Below are 21,992 nucleotides of genomic sequence, written 5' to 3'. Positions count from 1 at the left end.
GACAAAACTAGGACAAAACATGTAATAAGACTTGGACCAGACCAGCAGGCCCTGTCAACAGAAATCTGGGGACCGGGGGCAAGAAGGCTTCATGGGCCCCGCTCTAATATCAGTTAATAGGCAGAGGATCCAATTCTGGGCCTGGGACAACAGACTCTTTTGTTCTTCCTTGTCAGCTCCCCTGCAGACCAGAACTGAACCAGGACTGAAATAGAACCAAACCAAGTCTACATCACAATTAAACCAGGACAAGACCAAGACTAAGCCAAGTCTACTTCAGGACACAACCTTAATCTTACTTGAGTACTTGCTCTTTACTTTTTTTTTTTTCTTTTTTTTTCTAATTGATTTACTATATTTTGAAGTAATTACTCTTGTGCCTCAGTACCCAGCACCCTCCAGTCACATGTGTCTCTGTATGTGTGAGATTTATTTCAGGCCTTGGACTAAATGTGATTATTATGGGATGTATCTGACACTGGAGAGGGGAAACCTGTTTGGTGCAGCAGATGAACAGAACAACTGTGCTCCGGCAGCTGATGGAGCAAACATAACATGTGGCACCAGCTGAACATGGGCTGTAGTCCTTTAGTCAATTAATCAGATGATGGAGTCTTAGTCAACTGAAATTTAGTTTAGGAGTTATTTATTGAAGTTTTGCTGCAGCAACTTTTACACTAAACGCCACAGTCGCCTTCCTGTCTCAGTCAAAGGTTTCAGTTTAACAGTTAGGGCCAGCAAATCTTTGTCAGGGCAGTTCCTCTGGAAGATATTCTGTCACATTTTCTGCCTGTCAAATGTGTGCAGCCAGATTTTGAGTGACTTAGCTAAAGATTTGGTATTTGTAAAAAGGCAGAATAAACTCATGATTCACTCATGTTTTCTTTTACTTCCATATAGATAGAGATATGTAATAGTTTTGAAACCTTTTGTCACACACCCTTTTTAAGCAACTAATTGATCAGCAGGACATGTCGTGCCCAAGGACACTTAGACAATAAACTCTAATTGAAGCTGGGATGAAACCACAGACTCTTGGGTTTGCAGGCATGTGCTCTACCAAGCGGGCGGCAGTGGCTCAGTTGGTAGAGCATTCGCCCACTGATCTGAAGGTTGGAGGTTCAAATCCAGCTCTCGACATAAAAACATCACAGGTTGAGCAGTCAGATCCAGATCTGGTCAGATCCACTGACCCACAGGTTGGCTGGTGTGATTCCAGCTCCCACAGATGAATGCTGTCGTTGTGTCCTTGGGCAAGACCCACCTTGCCCACAGTATCTGCCACAGTGTCTGCGTACACTGGTGTGTGAATGTGTGTGTGTGAGTGGGTGAGTGGTTCCTTGTTGTAAAGTGCTTTGAGTGCCTTGAAGGTGGAAAAGCGCTATAGAAAAATGTGACCATTTACCACTGAGCCACTGCTCTGTTGCCTCTTAATTGTGTGTCCTCATTTTCCCTTTTTTGCCAGGACCATACCAGGCTCCACCTGCGCCATTTAGCACCTATTACACGCTCCGAAACACAGGGAACTACTCGGCGATAAAAAAAAAAAACGACGGGGTGGGAACGATTTCAATGTAACCCCACCAGGAAATGATGTGGTTAGAGAGGGCAGATTAGGAAATAGTGTGTGATAGTGATCGTGATTTCCGTGGTGCTTTAAATTTTACTGGGGCAAATTAACGATCCATTTTATGTTTGATTCGCATTTGATTCAACTGCCAGGCTCAGACACAGCCATCCAGTCAGATTAGTTTTGTCAGTGACATATGTAAAAGGAAGGAGCTCATTGTTCACCCATCAATTTGAACAAAATGTATGTCTGTCACCTGATATTAACAGACTTAACATTTTGCTCAGTGATTGTGCAGAAATCTGTGGTGTAATATGCATGACTCCATGGACTTAGAAAGTTAAAAAAATAAAAAATAATAAAATTTTTTTTAGAACATTCTCCAGATGGATAGATTTTATGCCGTACTATGGAATATTATAGTCAGGCCAAGTAAGACTCAGATTTGTGGAAATATAAACCTGCTCACAGTAAAGACATGCCCTTTTAAGTGCAACAACCAAATTGAAAAAGGGAAAGAAAAAAAAACATGCTTTTATTTTAATCAGCCATAGCAGGCGTATTTGTTTTGATACGGATGGACCAATGTGTCTCCCTGATTGGCTAATCTATCTGTCAGTCACGCCTATATGACTCACATCTTTGTAAAGTATTGGAGAAGTATATTGTGGATCCCATGTAAAGTTAATATAATACAGGTAAAGTCTGTATCTGGCGAGGTCCCATTCACTGTGTCCGTATGTAAAGGGCTGCACTACATCACTACATCACAACATAGTGTAGTTTGAACTCACAGTGGGCCGTGCCCCAGGATCACTGTAGATGAGGTCCCTGGTGCAGAAGCTGTATTTAACAGTGTAACAGTGAGTGCAGTAGCTGTGTGTCAGTGCATACATGAATAAGACTGAGGGCAGGTTTACGCTGTAGGGCAATGAAGCAAAAGACCATAAACAAGCTCGCTCCAATGAGAAGTAGGAGTAGTACTATTAAGTGGTAATAAAAAGCTGCAGTAGTATTAGTAGTTATCTCATGTCCTCATTACAGAAGCAGCAGTAAGTAGTTGACAGCAGTGTTGTTTTTATTTGGTGACTAATTATCTTGAGTTATGCTTAGTTGGTTAATATAGATAAGCTTTTTAGAGTTGTAATTCAGAAGATAAAGCATAATGCATTTAAAATACTGCTTTCAATCTTTACCATTCTTTCATTTTGTTTTTGACACATTCATTTGCTCTTCTTGCCAATTATTTTTTCCTGTCAAACATGAGTGAACTATCAGAAAGAAATCATGTAACTGTTGACATGATGTTTTAATAATATCATAACTACAGAAATCCTGTTATAAACTGATGTACTTTTATAAACTTCCTGTTATAAACTGGTGTACTTTCAAACATAGCCAAAAGTTGAAGTGAAGGGAAAAGTTTAACTCCACAGCCTTATGTAAATGTCTCCACATACTTTGCACTTTGAATATTCCAAAACAACCTTGAGATGATCACAGCTGCTTGAGGTGAAGTGTGAATTATATAAACAGCTGTTTCATTTTGGCTTTCGACTTTGGGAGAAGGTGGAACCCATCAATTTGACAGAGAAACTGTATTTAAACAGTGCTGAAGTAAAGTTATGACGCAGGCAAATTCATGACTCACAGAATAGATGCTGTAAAGTAATGACCCAAAACAGGCCATTTGCATAAAGACTTAACAAGGATAGTTTTAGAAATATGGAAGATAAACAGTATTTTTTTTCCCAGGATTTAAAAATGGCTTCTGTACTAAACTGTGGTATTTTGCTGGATCTGGAAGTGGGATAGCACAGATAACCTTCCTAATATGAGATCTCTCCTTTTAAAACTTCAGCAGAGGGCGAAAGATCTCTGTTTGTTTAAAGGCGGTCTACATGATTTTTACTGTCTTACAAACTTTTTAAACGATTTCTAGTCCAAAGTTATTCCTCACTTACCTTATTCATTTTGAACATCCAAATTATTCACTGCAATGTTGAGTTTATAAACACTCTGTACTATTTTTAGAGGCCAGAGCGGAGTTTTGTGACAGTAAAGTTAAAAACGATTATCAGACAATACAATGCTCCATAATTAGAAGCATTACACAGAGGGCATGTTTTGAACTCAAGAACTGCCAATACAGTATATCTCTACTGGGGCAAGGCAACTTTTGCTCAAATACATGGATAAAAAATGGGTAAAGACCTGATAACATAAAGATAATATAACTTTATCTTTTTGCAGCACTGTTTTGTTATAAACTGTACAGTGTACTCTTGACAGTCTGCCCTCCTCTACTTGAGTCTTGTAGTCCATTCTTTGAAAAATAAAAGAAGAGGAAAAGAAAAAAAAAGAAAACATTTGAATGGGCCTCAGTATAAAGTGGTATAATAGTGGTTTGAGTGAGTCCTGATTTATGGTGCAGACTCTGTCCTCGGGCTCTTCTGAGTGAACCCAAACACAGGTCTGATGTTCAGCCAAATGTCCTGCTGCTGTGATGGGATTAAGAGCAGAGACTGTTTACGAGGCATAAGGACAAGAGGACAAGAGACAGGAGGAGAGGCGAATACAGCTATAATGGTTTTGTCAATAACATTACAACATTACAGTGGAGTCTGCACCATACTGGATGGATGATGAAATGACTTTTGCACAGATTAGTTGGCTAATATTCCATTGACCAATGACTGTTTCACTGTTCTGGTTTTGTAATAAATGCTTTTGCCAAACTGTGAGGCGACTGCTGTTGTGATTTTTGAACTACACAAAACTTAATTAAACTGAAAATTTAAATAGAGCTTTGCATTTTAAAATACATTTGGGCTTTTGTATTATGTAATTTGCTGTTGCATAATTGTCCGCGCCACACTTAAAGCAGACCTATTATGCAAAATCTCATTCAGCCTCTTGAAGTCGTATTTGGAGTGATTCGTCCATCTTTAATCGTTTATCTTCAAGACTCCATTTTGCGAATCAACCCCCATTTTTACTGCCACCAACATATGCCCCTTGCGCTCTACTTACCTCATACTCCAATTTTATTTTCTTACTCAGCTGCAGACTCTTTGTTGTGATGACAGATTGTTGTGATGGTGACGTCAGCTCCCATTGGGCATCACAGTTTTCTAGCATGAATGTCAGTGTGCTTGTTTCTTTTATTAAGTCATTTTAGATCAGTATTACGATTTTAAATGTACACACTGTAACATAATGATCCACGGGTGTCGTAGATTATGACTGTATAGCAAACACAAGCACAATGTGTGTTCTTTAAGATTGGGATAGTTTTGATATTTGAGCAGTTGTGTTGTTCCTTTGGTGTTTGCGTTTGTGTACGTTACAGCGTGGCGGCAGGTGGTGTATTTGTCTCATAACTGGCAGTTGGCAGGTTTCAGATTCAGTTTTCCCTCTTGATTACATTGTACTCTCTTATGTAATACCCAAAAGTTAAATGCACAGATGTTGAACCTGATTGTTTCTATGGATGGAGCTCGACAATCACTGCCCAAACCCAATTCCGAAACTAAGAAACTAGATTTCTTATAAATATTTCCCATTGACTTTCTGGAAAAAATTAAGGGCCTGTTTACACGAGAATGCTTGCAGGTAAAAACGACAAAATATTTTATCGGAAGTGTCTTTTGTTTAGACAGTGATGGTGTTTTGGGGGCTTAAAAATGCAAATATCTGAAACCAAAGTTGAATATGCTCTGCCGTAGTGTTTCCGTCTACACTGACCAAGACGCAAAACGCTGGTCAGATCTGCTCACGTCGCGTACGTGTTTACATCACATACATCACCGCCTAGCATCACCACCTAGCTGCCTGGCATGCTTTTACGTCACCGTATGCATGCAGATTTCCTCACGAAAACGCTCGACTAAATGCAGAATAAAAAGTGAGACGCAATGCCACTTTTGCGTCTTCTGTTCAGACAGTCATCATATAAACGTATCCTAAATAAATAAAAGTTTGAAAGCTTACTCATGCCTAAGATATGTCTAGTTAGTAACTAATGACAACAAGACCTATAATTTAGTTTAAAATCTGTTTCTGAAACTTTATAAACCACAATGTTAGTAAAGCATTTCACCAAATCTTACCTTTTAAATGTGCTTTTTGGACTTTTCGGTACCGTGTAACTGATTAACTTCGGCGATGCCTTTGAACTAGAAAATCTACTTCCAGAACCGGAGCAGGCGGCCACTGTTGAGCTCCATTAGAAAATAAACATCTACAACTGTATTAAATTACCTGCTCCCAGCTCCAGGAAATGTTATGGGCCATTAGAATGTCGTGATTTCATCTGAAATTCTGCAATCGGCCAAATGGCTCTAGCTAAGTTTTAACTGATATCAGAACTACCATGGTCCGTTGTTTTGTTTCAGTGCAGCCTCAATGAAGAACATGTTTTTGTATTGTATTTGTATCTTAACTCAATACACAATATGACTTCTACTGTGTATGCTTGTTCTGAATTTCAATGTATCCACTCTCAGGTTTCTGTAGTGTGGACATACATTTCATCTTTCTTTTTCTAGCTCTTGTGCACATTTAGAAACTTTCATCATTGCCACACTGTATTCAAACATTGTCTCCCTGCTACTTTTATTTACCCTAACTTCAGCTCGAAGCTAATTGCTAATTAACTTTATCAAGGTCCCAGAGCGCGGAGAGACCCAGAGGAGATGGGGCAACCTTTAGCTACCGCTGTCTGGGGTTATTCCAGGGCAAAGTCAATGCAGATGATGATGTCGTGTTTTTGTCTTTCTCCCAAACAGGAAGTGACGCCATGGCGACAGAGATGCAGGAAGTTGCCATCACAGAGGACAAGCCTTTACTCACGGGACAGGCTGACAGCACCAAGGTTAGAAAACACAATCTTGACAGCATAAGTGGTCTGAGTCCAAGCTTCACACACAAAATATAAAACGAGGTGTACTATGATGAATGCGGTTACATGTACTCGAGTATCCTGGTTATGACAGGGTTCTGGAGATGACATTTACTTGCGCTCAGAGAAACCAGGAGATGTATGCACGAGGAACAAGAGAACACTGGATTTTTAGAGTAGTAACTATGGGAACAATGACACACATATGGCTAGGAGCTAAACATGTCAGAAACTTACTTAAACTAAACTAAATTAAAGGTGCTTGTTTCTATGGATATGGATATGCTTTGCCTAGAATGTTCCACAGTATGACATTAAACGGCTCTACCTTACATTTATTCAATTACAGGTGATTTTATAGCTCAAAAATACCTAGAAAAACAAAGCGTTCTTGATGTGAGCGGGGTTGACTCTCCACAGATCTAACCTGTAACTTGGTCTTGGTAGAAAGGTTTAATGCCATACTGTGAAACATTCGAGACAAAGCAATAACATCTCCATGAACAAAAGCGTTTGATGTGCTCTCCATTGGAAAAGTTACACAATGAACCTTTAAATAGCTTTAGTCTGCATAAATAATTCAGTCCCGTCACTATTTCTGTAGCTACCTGATGGAAACGAGGCTGCTAATCTGCATTTTTGGCACCTCTAATCACACGCAAACACATGTTATAGCTTACATGGGTGGCTATGTGTCGGGTTTGAATCACGGACCTTCGTGTTGGTGGACAAGTGCTCTAAACTTTCTTAAATAATCAAATTTAAAGATGCATTATCAAACTTTTCTGGTAGAGTCTTTTGCATAAACTGTATATATAAATGGAAATGATTCACTGCTGCGTTCCCAGTAGGAAGTGAACATGGGGACGCTTCTGGCTCCAATTGACTTTGACATTAGAATATTGTCACTCCTCTCTCTGTAATTGCTGCAGTGAGCCTCGTCATTTTGGTCTTAAAATGTTCGCATTATCCCGCTCTTCTTGAATCTGAACATGATTTCATTTTGCCATTTTGCCCTTTAATAAATTCCCATTCTTTTTATGGAACTTGGCTCCAAATTCACCCCTGTAATCGCAAGCATCTTGAGTTTCAACTGACTGGGGCCGAGCGCTATGGCTGACGTCACACTCCATTCTTTATACAGTCTATGGTCTGATTCATTATCTAATTGTTAATGGAGATGTTATTGTTCCATTGTCATTCATCTTCGTTGGCACACTCTCTTATCCATTTATCCATTTTATTTGAGTGTCTTCACTGGTCAAACTTTCCACAGATCAAACCTTTAACTCCGCCAAGTGGAGTCATCCACTATTTTCAGTGGAGTTTAATGCCATGCTGTGGAACATTCCAGAAAAAAGCAGCTACATCATAAGCTGGTGGTAAACCCTCCACCATTAAAGGCCCCATATTAAGCTGTTTTCTGATCTGTTATAAGGTTGTTTCCTCCTCATAAACATACCCGGAGTTTCATTCACACATGTTTGTCTCTCAAACAGAAAACACATGTGGTAATACAAGTGCTCCATTGTGTTTTTAATCCCCATACACCTTCATTAGAATCATTCGAATACTTTCAGCCCTGGAAATGCCAATCTCTACTAAACAAAAGATAACAGAGCATTTTCAGCTTTAGAGAAGTAGACAGACTGATAATAAAGGTTTGCTGATACATTTGTGAGTGAAACAAAACACTCCAGGTAGATGAGGTAACAACATTATCATGGCTTAAAGCTCACAAGAGACAATTTTGCACAATATGGGACTGTATAAGTGTATATTAGTGCTGATGGTTCTTGAAATTGGCCATATGTAAGGTTTATTTATTATTATACTAAATGTTATGTGTTGTGTCTTTAACCATTGGCGCAGTAATATTTGAGAACAACCAGACTGTGCAGAGCCAGTGTGTAGTTAATGTTGACATATAAAGACTTATGTAACTGTAGCTGGAGGTTATTCCAGGTTCCTTAAATATGACTTCATTTAGTTTGGAGCTCAGACTGAATCATAGACAGGAAAATCTCTGTGCACTCTCCTTCTCTGCCCTGTGAGTGTGCACGTGAAGACAGGAAAGTGCATGTGAGGAAAGGGGCGTGCATGTGAGGACTCAAGGTTAATTGAAAATCGTGATTATTCGGGCTACAAGATAATCCCAAAAACAAGAGTGTAATAATTGGGACCATTTTAGAAGAACTTCCATTAAATTATCTGTCTGTTTATGTGACTCCCACTTTACTTTATGATTCAGAAGGTTGAATTTCAGAAACCAGGTCACATACAACGCAGCAGTCCCCAACCACCAGCCCAGGATTTTTACTTTTTCTTTAATAGGCTATCACCATAACTATGTGTATTACTCTGAAAATATAGTACAAAAATGTACTAAATGGTAAACAGCAAGTATGAGTATTAAAGGTCCATTGTGTAACTTTTACAGTACATGTCAGATACTTTCCCCATGGAGATGTTATTGCATTGTCTAGAACAGACATGACAAACTCAGGCCTAGGGACCAAATTTATAGAGACATTATGTATTGAAAATGTTGTTGTTATTTTATATTATGCTTGTTTTGGATTCAACGTTTAAGCAAAACTATGACCAAACATAACATTTATTTTAATAAGAAAAGTATCTTGAAAGAAGAGAAAACATGCAGATGTTGTTGAAAATTTTCAAATTTAGTTTGGCCCACAGCTTAGTCCCAGTTTTTAATTTTCAGTTTGATGCCCCTGGTCCAGAGTGTTTCACAGTTTGGTATTAAACCTTTCTATCTTTATGGAGACCAGACCAGACCAAGTTACATGTCAGATCTGTGGAGAGGTAACCCCGCTCACAGGCAGAATGTTGTTTTTCTAGGTATTTTTATAACACCACCTGTAGTTTAACAAATGTAAAGTAGAGCTGTGTAATGTCATAATATGGAACATTCCAGGCAGAGCAATGACATATTTATAGAAACAAGAAGGTGAAAGACCCCCAGCCAAAAAGTTACGTAGTGTATCTTTTCAGACATTTTTTTTTTCAAACTATGGTTAACAGTTCAATGCATTTTACGCTGGCCCTGCCCCCCACCCTCCCTGAACAAAATTATCTTTATTACTCATCCTTAAGACAGGAGCGTGAACGAGAAGACAGAAGTGTCCATGTGGGACACTTGACCCTCGGCCTTCTCATGTTACAAAGCTGCTCAACACTGACACCTGGTGGACTTAACGGACAAGAGCAACAAAACCAAAATGAACTAAACTGATCCATGAGGGACATTATTTAGACACAGTATTGCAGCGATCTTTTAAATCTTTTCACTCAGCTTTCAGTCTTCTGCCAGACCAAAAGACAGCACTTCCTTTTTTCCTTTTCTTTCACTCTCTCTGCTCCTTCCCATCTCTTTCTCCTGCTCTCCTCTCTTTTCCTTAACCCCTTTTTTTTTCTCTTCTCTCTCTTCTCTATGTCTTCCAACCCCTCTCTCCATCTCTCTTCTCTCTCACCTCTCCTCCTTCTTGTGCCACTCCCCACCCTCCTCTCCATCCTCTTTCTCCAAACAGATCCTTTTCTCCTAGTTCTTTCTCTCACTTTCTCACTCCTACTTTTACTGAACTCAAGAATCAAGCACAACAGCTTCTGTTACTCTCTTCTCTCTCTCTCCTTCCTCTCATCCATACAGTCTGCATGTGCTGTAATTACCAGGTTTTTAAAAAAAATATATTTTCAGCTCTCCCTCTCGTTCCTTTCATCCTTTTTGTCAACCCCATTTCTCCTTCTCTCCATCTCTCTCACACACACTCACTCACTTTGTGCTTTACCTTCTCTCTTTTTCTCTCCTCCTCTCTCCTCCCACCTCGTTTTAATTGGCATACTTTCTTATCCATACACAATGTGGGTTTTAATTACACACCAGACTTCACATTACAAAGCCTTTCTTCTATCTGTTCTCCCATTCATGTTCTATACTCCCACTAAACAGGAAGTTGACTAAAGTGAAAGAATTTGTGAAAGAATTATACTTTTTTGTGTTTTTACAGGATGCTGAGCTGGCCGCTAGGATACTCCTCGACCAAGGACAGGTAAATAGTCCTAAAAATTTTAATGAGAGTTTTAAAATGTATATATCTTCTAGGGCTGTCAACTAATTATTTTGTTCAGATTATAAGGACTTGTATAGGACGACACCAGAAAGGAGAGTTCAGTGTATTTGTTGTTTTATGGTATTGTTTGGTATTTATTCATTTTTTAAACACATTTATAGTTTGAGCAAACAAAAATATACATATAGCAGAAACCAATTGATTTGTTTCTGTTAAACAAACTTCAGCATAAATCTGTATCAGAATCGCTACATTTGAAGCTTAGTTAGATCTCAAAATCTGAGCAAAATACTTTTTACTGTTTATACAAATACATTGTACATACCTTTCTTCTTTTTCCTGCATAAATAGTTGTATGTTAGAGTTGTAGTCTTGAGTGTAGTCTGGGTCAGATACATAATAGTTTTAAGAGCTTTTGCCACGCCCCAATTTTTCCCGTCTAATCAGAAGGACATGTCTGTAGTTGACCAACAATTTTAGTCAACTTCAGCCCAAGTTTTATCCTGTCTGGTCTATTTTGGGTAGTTTTATAGCAGTTCTCCCAGAGCCAAATGAGAGTGTTTCTGTGCTGTTGCCAGAGCATTAGGTCTGTGCTCTCCAACAGTTTCTGTTTTGTGAATGAAAACAATGAAAAGGCCATTATCGACCTGTGGCTCATTAGCTTAACTATGACTCCTCTGTTAAAATGTCAGGTTTAATTGACAGTAAATTAAAGATCTGATGTTATTGTCAATGAACAACATTCACGACATTTACAAGAGAACATGCTGAAATCAAATAAGAATAACTAAATACATGAAATAGAGATATGCATAGAAAAGCTAACTGGAGGCACTGCTCTGTCTGAGATCTGTTAATCGAGTTACACTTTGTGATGTTTGTTGTAATACAATCTTATACAATTTAATAAAAAATGTGTGTGGTTTTATATTACTATAGCAATAACTGGAGTTTTTACTTGCAGTGAACAGGAGGCGCTCTGGGACAGTTATTCATTTGCTTCTCATACATATCTCAGTCATACATATGTCAAAGATTAATAAAAAGTTCCATAGTGTGTCTTTAACATACATTTTTCAATCCATTCCCATATTTCCTCTTTGACCAGTTAAAATATTAAAGTGCTGGTGTCTTCAGACGTTACATCAGTTTGATTAACATTGACATTGGCCCCAGAGGCTCCTGTCACTCCCTCCACAATCACACTTCCATTGTCTCTAACACCTTTTGTTCTTAAATAAACATGTCTAAATTAAGATCTTTGCCTTAATTAATGGTGTTTTTGGCTCAAGTCACTTATAGAAATAATCAGGTTCAACATTTGTGAATTTACATTTTGGATATTTCATAACAAATTACAATGAAATAAATAAGGAAAATTTGGCTCTTGCCCCCCTAGACTTTGAAGATTTCAAATAATTTCAAATAGAAGGCAGTGTCTGTGGGAGATGAACTGTTTTTGAAAGAAATATCCAAGCTTAAGATCCACATATATTGAATCTTCTCATTATTCATTCTGTGATTTGCTCCAAAGACTCATCATATTAATCTTAAGGCTTCAAATCCTTTTAGCTGACAACAATCACATCTTTGGAGTTGAATAATTGCACCACGTTTTAAAGATGTTGTAAAGAAAGTAATTTCACTTTTAATGCTGACAGAGAAGACTTTGAACTTTGTGCGAGTTTACAGGCCCAGTAATCACAGCAATATTAACCATAAACCAGGTTGACAAATGTGCAGTCTGACATTTAGTTTGACAGCAAATTCCATCATTAAAATTCTGACTTGTCCTCCAGCTCAATTTAAATTATAGGCAGCTTATAATGTTATGATCTTACATGAACTCAACCTGTGCGTATTATGTTCACTTAAATAATCAGATGTCATAAAAAGCTACAAACAAAATTTTGAAAACACATCTTATAATTTGCTATTTTTTATTATTTAAATGATAAACATGTATTTGTTGCGTTCTTTAGGAGCACAATATTGAGACTCCTCACGGTGTTCTTCACGTGACGGTTCATGGAGCTCGGAGCTCTCGGCGCCCGGCCATCCTCACCTGCCACGACGTTGGATTGGACAGTGAGTACAAAGACCTCAATCCCAGAGGTGGTAATAAGAAAAATGTACTTCAGAATAGTTTTCAGAGATACCATACTTTTACTCCTGTTTGAGTAATACTACACTGTACAGTATAAAAGGACTCTTACTTGAGTAAAAGTTTTGGTGATTCTTCCCACTATGACTAAGTCTACAAATGACAAAAGCTTTATGACAATAAATTATTACATTGTAAACTTATTTGGACCACTCCTTGTGATATAATTATAATTTTTGTGTCTGTCCATTGTAAATAATGTTAAATCAGATGTTATGCCCAGTTTTACTTTTTCTTTTTCTTGGAATTCTTGGATTTGTTGGACCACAACTTACTTGAGTATTATTAGTTTGAAGTAACTTTCTTGTGTATGTCTTTTTAATATATTTTGTATTTATGGATTACGCTTTTTATCTATTGCAGATTGATAGCTAGTTGACGAATGATGACTTGAATACACATTTGGTCAATTAGAATCACTACAAACATTTTAGATTTATGTCTCTTTTTCTTTTTCCAGGTAAGAGCTGCTTTTCCACCCTGTTCCAGTTTGAGGAGATGCAGGAAATCGTGAAGAGTTTTACCCTGATCCACATTGATGCTCCGGGGCAGGAGGAGGGGGCCACTGTTTTCCCCGCCAGGTACCTCCGGAAATTCACTGGCTCCTCAGCTATCTCAATATTGTACAATAAACATCCTTTGTATTTCCAGATTAATCAGAAATACTTAACATTGTCCCCATTCCTCCTCTGGCCCTGGGTCATCATATCCTCTTAAATGAAAATCTGCCTGTAGACCACAGATCTATTATCTGTCTGTTTATTTAACCTTTAAAGCTACGTCAGTGTCTGTTGTTCTAAATCCCCATATAAGTGAACATGCTTTTAGTTAAACATCCTATGTTACAGAAAATGTATTCTTGTGAGCTTTTACTCACGTTATAATGTTGTTACCTCATCAAAAGCATACCGGGAGCTGTGCTTTATTTCATCCGCACATGTTTTGATTGATTAATGCTGCATTATTTCTTTGTCCACATCTCCAAAGCTCAGAATGCTCTTTTCCACCTTGTGATGTCAAGCAGTGGTCATTTTCAAGTTAACAGCTACGTTTTACCTTTTGTTCAGTGGAAATTGCCAATTTCAAGGCTGAAATCATGCAAATGATTCTAGTGAAGATGTATGGAGTTTAAAAATACAGTGGAGCTGTATTACCACATGAGATCACAAGGTGGGACAGGTTGTTTTCTGTTTGTGAGAAGAATTCAGCCTAAATATGCAGGGTTTGTGTGTTCAACATGTGTGAATTAGAGATGCGCGGATGGGCTACTTTTTCATCCGCAACCGCATCGCAAAACTCATCATCCGCCCGCTATCCATTTGCAACCACAGTTTTTCAAAACAGCACCCGCCCGCCATCCGCTCGGTCCCCTCCCATTTGCTCCGAGTTCAGAGTTTTTTATTTGAGTAGTGACTCCGCTACCCGCCCGATTTAATTAAAATATTATTTTTCATCACGTCATCCGCCCAACCTGCGGTTTAGCCGCGGAGTCCGCGGTTGTAACCGCAATCCGCGCATCTCTAGTGTGAATGAAACAAAATACAACTCCAGGTCTGTTTTTGAGGAGGAAACAACATTATAACATAGATCAGAAAATGCCATAAAATATAAAACTTAAAAATACTATGCTAAGGTCCATAAATAAATAAACAACAACAAAAAGCATAATATTGTAACATCTATTTGCCTTTAGTTTAGTCCATAGAAATGTCATTATTTTGTATGTATTTAGTGTTGAGTAGTTTTGCGTTCATTAACTTGTGTATTTCCTGTTTCAGTTACCAGTACCCCTCCATGGACACTGTTGCAGAGATGATCCCTCCGGTTCTGCAGTTCTTCAAGTGAGTTCGATGGATTAATTTGGACATTTAATTCAGTTTAGTCTTGAAATAAGTCCGTAAATAGATTAATTTGTATTGGAAAGTCGGGAGTAAACAATGTTGAAGTTTCAAGATGAAGTTGGCAAACCACACAGAAACGCTGGTCTCTGTAAGAAATATAAAAGAGGAGGTATTTTACTTCTATGGGTTATTAATTGTTTTGAAAATGTTATATTCAAAAACAACGCAGTAACATGTTTTATACATTTCTCTTTGGTTTTTGACGCTCTTAGTCTTCCCTTCCTTTGCTCTCCATGCTAAGTCACTCCCTGTTCAGAGAGCAGGCACAAGTGTCACAGTGCATTAATTAATTAAAACTTGTAGTTGCTGTGTACAGTTCTGTATTTTGCTTTTTATATTTATGGAGAATTGTCATGTGGGAGCATGGATGACTTAGGCTTGTGGGCTGAGCATTGCTAAATTATGTTGTTAATTAATTACTTAAATGTACGTGTTTATTTAATTATGTATTTGAATATAAGATTAGCTTTATTTTAGTAATTATTTTCCTGAAGTTGATGTCTTCTTTTCTATGTCCCTGTGCAGCTTCCAAACTGTGATTGGGATTGGAGTAGGAGCAGGAGCCTACATCCTCTCCAAGTTCACAGTAAGAACTCTCATTTTACTATATACTACATTACACCACTGACAAAGACGGGCTAATATGGTGTTTTTCCCCTTTTATTGATGAACATATTGGAATGTGTGAAAATATTCCATCTTGGATTGGAAAATGTGTTTAGCTAGCTCTTACCTCCTCCTACTAGTAAGATGACCAGAACTGAAGTAGTGTCTTCACTCTAAAACTTTAGTCCAGTTGATAGAATTGAAATGTATTTTGTTTTTTTCAGTGTTACAAGTATTAATATAGTACCCTGTATCCCTAGTTCATCCCTTTATGTAACCTGTGTCTTATGTTTGTAGCTGGCAAACCCGGACTCTGTGGAGGGCCTGGTTCTGATCAATATCGACACCAACGTCAAAGGCTGGATCGACTGGGCTGCTCAGAAAGTATGAACACACAACAGCTGCTACAGTACACAGGAATCAGGAAATTATCCATAATATGCATTTGAATCCAGGTTTAGACTGGGATTAAACCTGGTTTGGATCTGGTCTATTGGCTCTATTGGATTTAGTCCTGATTTCAGTACTGTTTCAGACTCAGTGTAGTTCTTAGTTTTTAAGTCTTTAACTTATATGCAATATTTATAATATATATGCAATATTTATAATATACAGTATGTATAATTTTGCATTACTATTTAATACTTTAATACATTTGAGAGCAGGTATCTAGTAGTATCTAGAAGTAGAGTAGAAACTATAGGTACATGCAAACCTGTACCTATACTTTCTACTCTACTACCTTTTTTAACAGGATGTGAAAAAGTCAAATTATATTTTATAATTGATTGAGACTTGCTGAAATGGTTGAGGGTTTATTTTTTTAACACCTTAAGTCCTCAAAATCTGTGCAAAAATATCTCTTTAAATACATTTTAAACGGGTACTTTAATACTTCTACTTAAGTAGATTTGATGTGGTACTTTTACTTCATGTTTTCGTATTTTTTGCTCTGGTATCTGTACTTTTACTTAAGTAACAAAATAAAGTACTTCTTCCACCACTGTTTTGAACTCACAGACCCTGGCATTTAAATTGAGTTAGTGTTAACGGTGGCTCTCCATCATTCCACATTAGTGGTGCTGATTGCAGCCTGCACCTGCCCCACTCGTCTCATATCTCCTCTCATTAGGTCCATGTTTAAAGAGTTCACTGGTGAATCTGATACTGATGGTTTGTTTTGTTTTTGCAGCTGAGCTCGGTGACTCACTCGCTCACGGAGCAGATCATGACCCACCTCTTTAGTCAGGTAAAGGGTTCAATCTGAGAAGTATAGAAACTGAATATGAAAGTAAACGGACATGTACAGGTGAATATGTGTATGTTAAAGAGCATATGACAAGTTGGACTACTATTTTATTTATTTACTTATTTATTTATTTGACAGGGACAACGCAGTCGTACATAATCACAGGCAGAACATTCAGCTGATTCGACGCATATAGTGTACTGACACTTAACAGTTAAAAGTTTCAGAAAAATAGAGTTAACAATAGATGAAGTTAATTGTTTTATTTCCTGGTTGGACAGAGACAGCAGATGTGACAATTTAGTTTTAAAAAGTTTTAAACCACCATAAAAATATATTCCATTTTTGTGTAACATGGACGGAATTTTCTGTGTTGATAACATACTGTAGGTAGAGGTACTCACCACCACTGTACTACTCTACTACTGTATTTTTGTACTTTCTCACAAACTGCCACTTAATGCAGATCTCTGATAAATATTTACCCCAGATACCATCGCATTGATTAGAAAAAAACATGCAAACCTGTCATATGCACTTTTACTGACAATTGTCCTGCATGTATTTTCTGTAACTTGGCCTGTAGGAGTGAGCTGCTTGTTTTAATGGAGATAGATGGTCTTAACTTTAACTGTCATGTTTCCTCTGTTCAGGAGGAGCTGTCTGCGCACACAGAGCTGGTCCAGTTTCACAGAGACAGAATGAACAAGGCTCCACATGTGGGCAACCTCGAGCTCTTCTGGAAGGCCTACAACAGGTACTCACACTGTGTACTGCTACTGCAACTACCGCTGCTACTGCAACTACTGTTGCTACTACATTACTGCCACTACAACTATAGGAATCAAACTAAAATGCTTTTATGCCCCTTTAGTCGCAACCAGCTCCACCTGGATCGCAACAACACTTTCAAGTAAGTGTCTGAAAGTTTACAGTAGTAGAATAGTAGAAAAAAAATAATTTCTAATAATTGAAACAGTAAGTAGCTGGAGGATATAGTTTCCATTTTCAAAGTCTTGTCTCCTACAGGTGTCCAGTGATGTTGGTGGTTGGAGATCAGGCCCCATATGAAGAAGCTGCTGTAAGTTTCATTTAACAAATAAACATCTACTGTGTAAAAGCTTCAGCTGATCCAGAACTATTCAGCACATCACTGATCTCAAACATTTAAATGAGCTGTTATTATTCGTATTTGTAATGCTCCTCTGTGACCATTAGGTGGAGTGCAACAGCAAGTTGGACCCGACAACCACCTCTTTCCTTAAGGTAAGCTGTTGGCGTTTAAACTTGGATCTTCATCATATCTTCATATTGTAACACATGGATAATACAGATGTTGTTTTCTGTGTCTCCACAGATGGCTGATGCCGGCGGTCAGCCCCATATCACTCAGGTTTGTTTATTCAAGGGATTACTAATTTGTTAAATTAAAAAAGGGGAAAAGGAGTTAATTATGATGATATTTTTTTATCTCTTTTGCAGCCGGCCAAATTGACTGAGGCTTTCAAGTATTTCATCCAGGGCATGGGCTACAGTAAGTCGTCTAACTCCACCATTCTCAAACTGGGGTTCCCTGGGCCACGTGTTGGATCCCTCTGAAATGTTTTAAATATTGATCATTACTTAAGTACTATAAGCTCTTATGATATATAATAATAAACAGTTAAAGTTTTTGATGGAACGGTGCACAAGTCTTACTTCCTGGTTCGTGGATGATAGAAAAAAAAAATCTAATACAGCCCCTTTAGGTACTAATGTATTTTAAAATGAACCAAACCTTACATTTGCCATGTACTTCTCTCCACAGTGGCCTCCTCCTGTATGACACGTCTGTCTCGTTCACGCACCACCTCCATGTCCTCCTCCTACTCCATGGACGGCTCTCGCTCCCGCTCGCGCACACTGTCCCAGGGCTCGCAGGGAGGCCAGATGCCCCCCAGCCCCTCCCAAACCATGGAGGTCTCCTGTTGAAGAAGATAGACCACCATTTCAATGTTTGGTTTTAGCAGAGAGAGAAGGGAAGCGTGACAGTCAAATGCAGGATCAAGACCTTTTTGTCACTAAACAGCTACCGTCATTCCCCAAAAGTGTGTAGGCAGACGGGGAAAGGGAGGAAGTGCACAATATCAGACATATTTGTAGTCCATTTGAAACCGGCGGATTTGTAGTCCATTTCAAACAGCTTGTGACAAATACTGGACGGAAATTGAATAGCACTGTCCTCCCTTGCTCCTTCTGTTGCAGCCTGTAAGACAATAGAGCCCTTTAATCTAGAAAAAGGGGTGTTATCTATATATACATAGAGAGAGAATACCCCTTTATTTAACAATAGTCATAATTCTGCAGTCTGTCATATTATTATTGCAAATTAACTGACATAACACTTTTCACATTATGAGTTTAAAGCAACAGATTAAAACTATAGCAGAGATACTTATAATACTAGAAATGTGTTTGTCTAATACTTTTAAAGCTAGTTTTACTTAATATTAATGCATTTCTTTGATTGAAGTTTGTTTCCAGCCTCAGAAAGGGGTTGAAAGCTACTGATTGGCCAATGAGCTGAAGTTAGCAGCCTCTAAGAGCCATTGTTTAGCGACTACTTCCTCGTTGATGTTGCCGGGTTGTTTATGTCTTCCATTGTCCTGTCTGTTTTATTGTCCTGACATGGAAGAGCTGGTCCAATCTAGATAAAATACAGTTTTTTAAATTCTGATTGACAATTTTTGAAGCAGGACCAATTTTAATTATGTCTATCAAATCACATGAGAAATTAGTAATAATCATCAAACCATAGACTGTACAAAAAATGTATATGGCTATAGTCCTCCTGGCTATTGGCAATTAATTATAAATGGCCTAATCATTTTTAACAATGAAACTGGCTTTGTTGCATCAAATTAGACAAATTTTAAACTTGCTTAAAAGCTGTATTTAGTTTATGCTGAGGACTAAATAATTATCCAAGATGTTGCACAGATTATGGATAAATATTGACTTCTTTAAACTTGGCAATGGAAATTCAACGACAAAAGTTTTTTGATCAAATACGTTTCCCTAAAACTGAAGCAGCAGGTTGGATGAGCTGCGAAAAGTATTCAAATAAAAAAAAACTTTTGTCCAGTTAACAGAATTGAATTTCTCCTTTGCTATGGGTCCTACCTGGACGACTGAGGGATTTTACAAACTTCTTTAAAACTTGCATTCACAATTTAGAAAACTGGCACTGATGGGGCAGGACACTTTCTGTTTTGCTTTGGAATAGTTTGAAAGCTGCATGCCTGATATCAGCCCATGTGAATATTGACTGGATTTTTTTTTTTTTTTTTTTATTCAAATTTTTTGATGTTAATGTGAGTGTGTGAGAAAATATCCTTTTGTTTTGCTGATTGCTTGGAGGGCGTGAAAAGCATAAAGGCAAAGGCGCTTGAGAGCTAGCTTAGCGTTGAACTTGTCTTGATTCTAGTCGCACACAGAATAGTGCTTCCACAACTGCTGGCGGTCTTACACTGCATGCCCCGATATCCACAATGTCCACAATGTCCACGCTTGTGCACAACTCAAATTAACACAGGAGCACCTAGCAAAGGCGCTAACTAGCATGGACATTTAGCGTTAACAGGGTTAGCCTCGGCCAGAAGGACTCACTGTGTTTAAATCCCTTCTGGGTTGTTCTTTTCAAAGCCAGTGCACAGATACCTCCTAACCAGCCCAGCGACATACTTGAGTTTGTGTGCGATTACAGCGAGGGGCACTAATAAACAGGCGTGACGCAACTAGCTAGCAGCTAAAGCTAATTGTGTTTGTTTATGTGTAACGTGTGTGAGATGGCTAATGCTAAAGCTAATAAAAGCTGAGTTCGAAGCACAAATAATGCAGCAATGAGGATGGAAGGCCAGGGTCTTTCAAAATATGACACCAATTTACTAATAACCTTAGACCCCTTTTTCACTGCCAAAAAAAATAGACCTATTGATAAAAATTTGTTTATACCAATGAAGCAATTAAACTGCCAAAATTAAGCCTTTTATACAATTTAAATTTCACTGTGAGCTTTTGACATGATTACTAAATACAGACATTTCCAAACTGAAAGCTAACCACTGCCCTGTGACTTGCAGATATTGAAGTTAATACAGACCCAGGCCTATATCCTAGGATTGCATGCGTATTGTATCTTAATGCAGTATTTTCTTTTTTCCCCATTAATTGCTAGTTAGGGTAGCCAGGTAGCCCACTAGCTCTAGGTTTTTGTCAAGTGCTCCTTTCTTAAAATCATGTCCACATTATCCTTGATACTGCACGATCTACTCTTAAGTTCAAATTTATTCAGATGTGAGTCATATAAATTGTGAATTTTTAGGCTTCTTTTTAGGCTTCTTGCCTGATGTTACAAGACATGCGGATGAATTGGATGAACTGAGGTAGTTGGTGTTTTCAGCGATTGCATTGGAAACATCGCTTCTGATTTGTACCACAAGTGAGCAGTTGGGGGCGCCAATGATACAAATACTGTGTGACAATTCAATCCAAGATTTTCAGACTCAGTAGTTCCATATCAATTAAAATATATATATTTTAAAGGTCCACTATATAACTTTGCTGTTCTGTAGACGCTGTTGCTTTGCCTTGGATGTTCTCAATTATTATTCAGTTACATGTTTTTTATTGCTTAAAGAAGAAAAACATGGGTCACTTCTCCACATGTCTATCCTGTATTTTTGGCCTGGTATCGTTTAACATCATAGGAACATTCAAGGCATTGCAATAACATTTCCACGGAGAATAGCAGGTTGTGTGTGCCCACAACACAGTGCATCTTTAGCTAATAATCTATTGTTAAAAATTGAAGTGTGGCAAATAGTTAACGACACAGAACAATTTCAGTAGCAATTTTTACGGTGCTTTTCAAGTCCAGCCAACCCAATAATATCATTAAGCATTACTTATATGGTGCTGGTTTTGTCCTAAAACCACTCTGTACCATCATGTTGTCCTGAAAAGGTTTTTTAAATCTGCCAAATATGAATTCTTGACAGGAGTTTAGGAAGTGAAATTTTCCATTTTCTTTAGACAAAATGGTGGTACGTCTTTTTGTGAGGTGAGCGTGGTTGTGCGGTTGCAAGTCCAATTGTACCTGGATCATGTTATTTCTCCCCTTCATGTTAGATTTTACTTTTCTTCTGTAAAATGTATGTTTATTGTCTCCATGTGTTCACAAAGTTAGCTAAATGTGTGATAGTTCTTGTGTAACTTTTTTAGCATTAGCGCTGATAAAGGAGAATAATAATATAACAATAAAAGATTAAATGTAATGGGAAACAATCTGATTTATTTGTGTGGCTAATTTTTCTGTGTTAACACAATGACCATCCTAAAGAAGCAACTTAAATATTAATAAAAGCTTACAGAAAACACAGACTTTTTGTCTATTTATTTTTGTAATTAATGTAATTTTGGGGCAGTAGAAGTGACCAAAAGCAGAAGTATTTCACATTGCACTGGTGA

General features: G+C 37.9%; 1 protein-coding gene across 1 annotated transcript in view; it reads left to right on the top strand.

The window, feature by feature from the left end:
* The window catches only part of ndrg2 (NDRG family member 2), a 47,698-nt gene extending 25,797 nt beyond the window's left edge, over positions 1-21,901 (top strand). Inside the window, exons 2-16 of the mRNA XM_020937808.2 lie at positions 6,361-6,446; positions 10,502-10,543; positions 12,547-12,652; positions 13,189-13,309; positions 14,507-14,569; positions 15,155-15,215; positions 15,533-15,619; positions 16,428-16,484; positions 17,138-17,241; positions 17,359-17,397; positions 17,514-17,565; positions 17,703-17,750; positions 17,842-17,877; positions 17,967-18,018; positions 18,292-21,901. Of these exons, the coding sequence (XP_020793467.1) occupies positions 6,372-6,446; positions 10,502-10,543; positions 12,547-12,652; positions 13,189-13,309; positions 14,507-14,569; positions 15,155-15,215; positions 15,533-15,619; positions 16,428-16,484; positions 17,138-17,241; positions 17,359-17,397; positions 17,514-17,565; positions 17,703-17,750; positions 17,842-17,877; positions 17,967-18,018; positions 18,292-18,455 (1,107 nt within the window). The 5' untranslated portion in view covers positions 6,361-6,371 and the 3' untranslated portion in view covers positions 18,456-21,901. The remainder of the gene's footprint in view (positions 1-6,360; positions 6,447-10,501; positions 10,544-12,546; positions 12,653-13,188; positions 13,310-14,506; positions 14,570-15,154; positions 15,216-15,532; positions 15,620-16,427; positions 16,485-17,137; positions 17,242-17,358; positions 17,398-17,513; positions 17,566-17,702; positions 17,751-17,841; positions 17,878-17,966; positions 18,019-18,291) is intronic.
* The last annotated feature ends 91 nt before the right edge of the window (positions 21,902-21,992 follow it).

This window comes from Boleophthalmus pectinirostris, unplaced genomic scaffold (genome assembly GCF_026225935.1).
Source record: "Boleophthalmus pectinirostris isolate CB_2022bp ecotype Guang Dong unplaced genomic scaffold, ASM2622593v1 HiC_scaffold_20, whole genome shotgun sequence".
In the NCBI taxonomy this organism is placed as follows: domain Eukaryota; kingdom Metazoa; phylum Chordata; class Actinopteri; order Gobiiformes; family Gobiidae; genus Boleophthalmus; species Boleophthalmus pectinirostris.
Note: the sequence above shows the minus strand (reverse complement) of the source record. Positions and strands in the feature narration are given on the sequence as shown.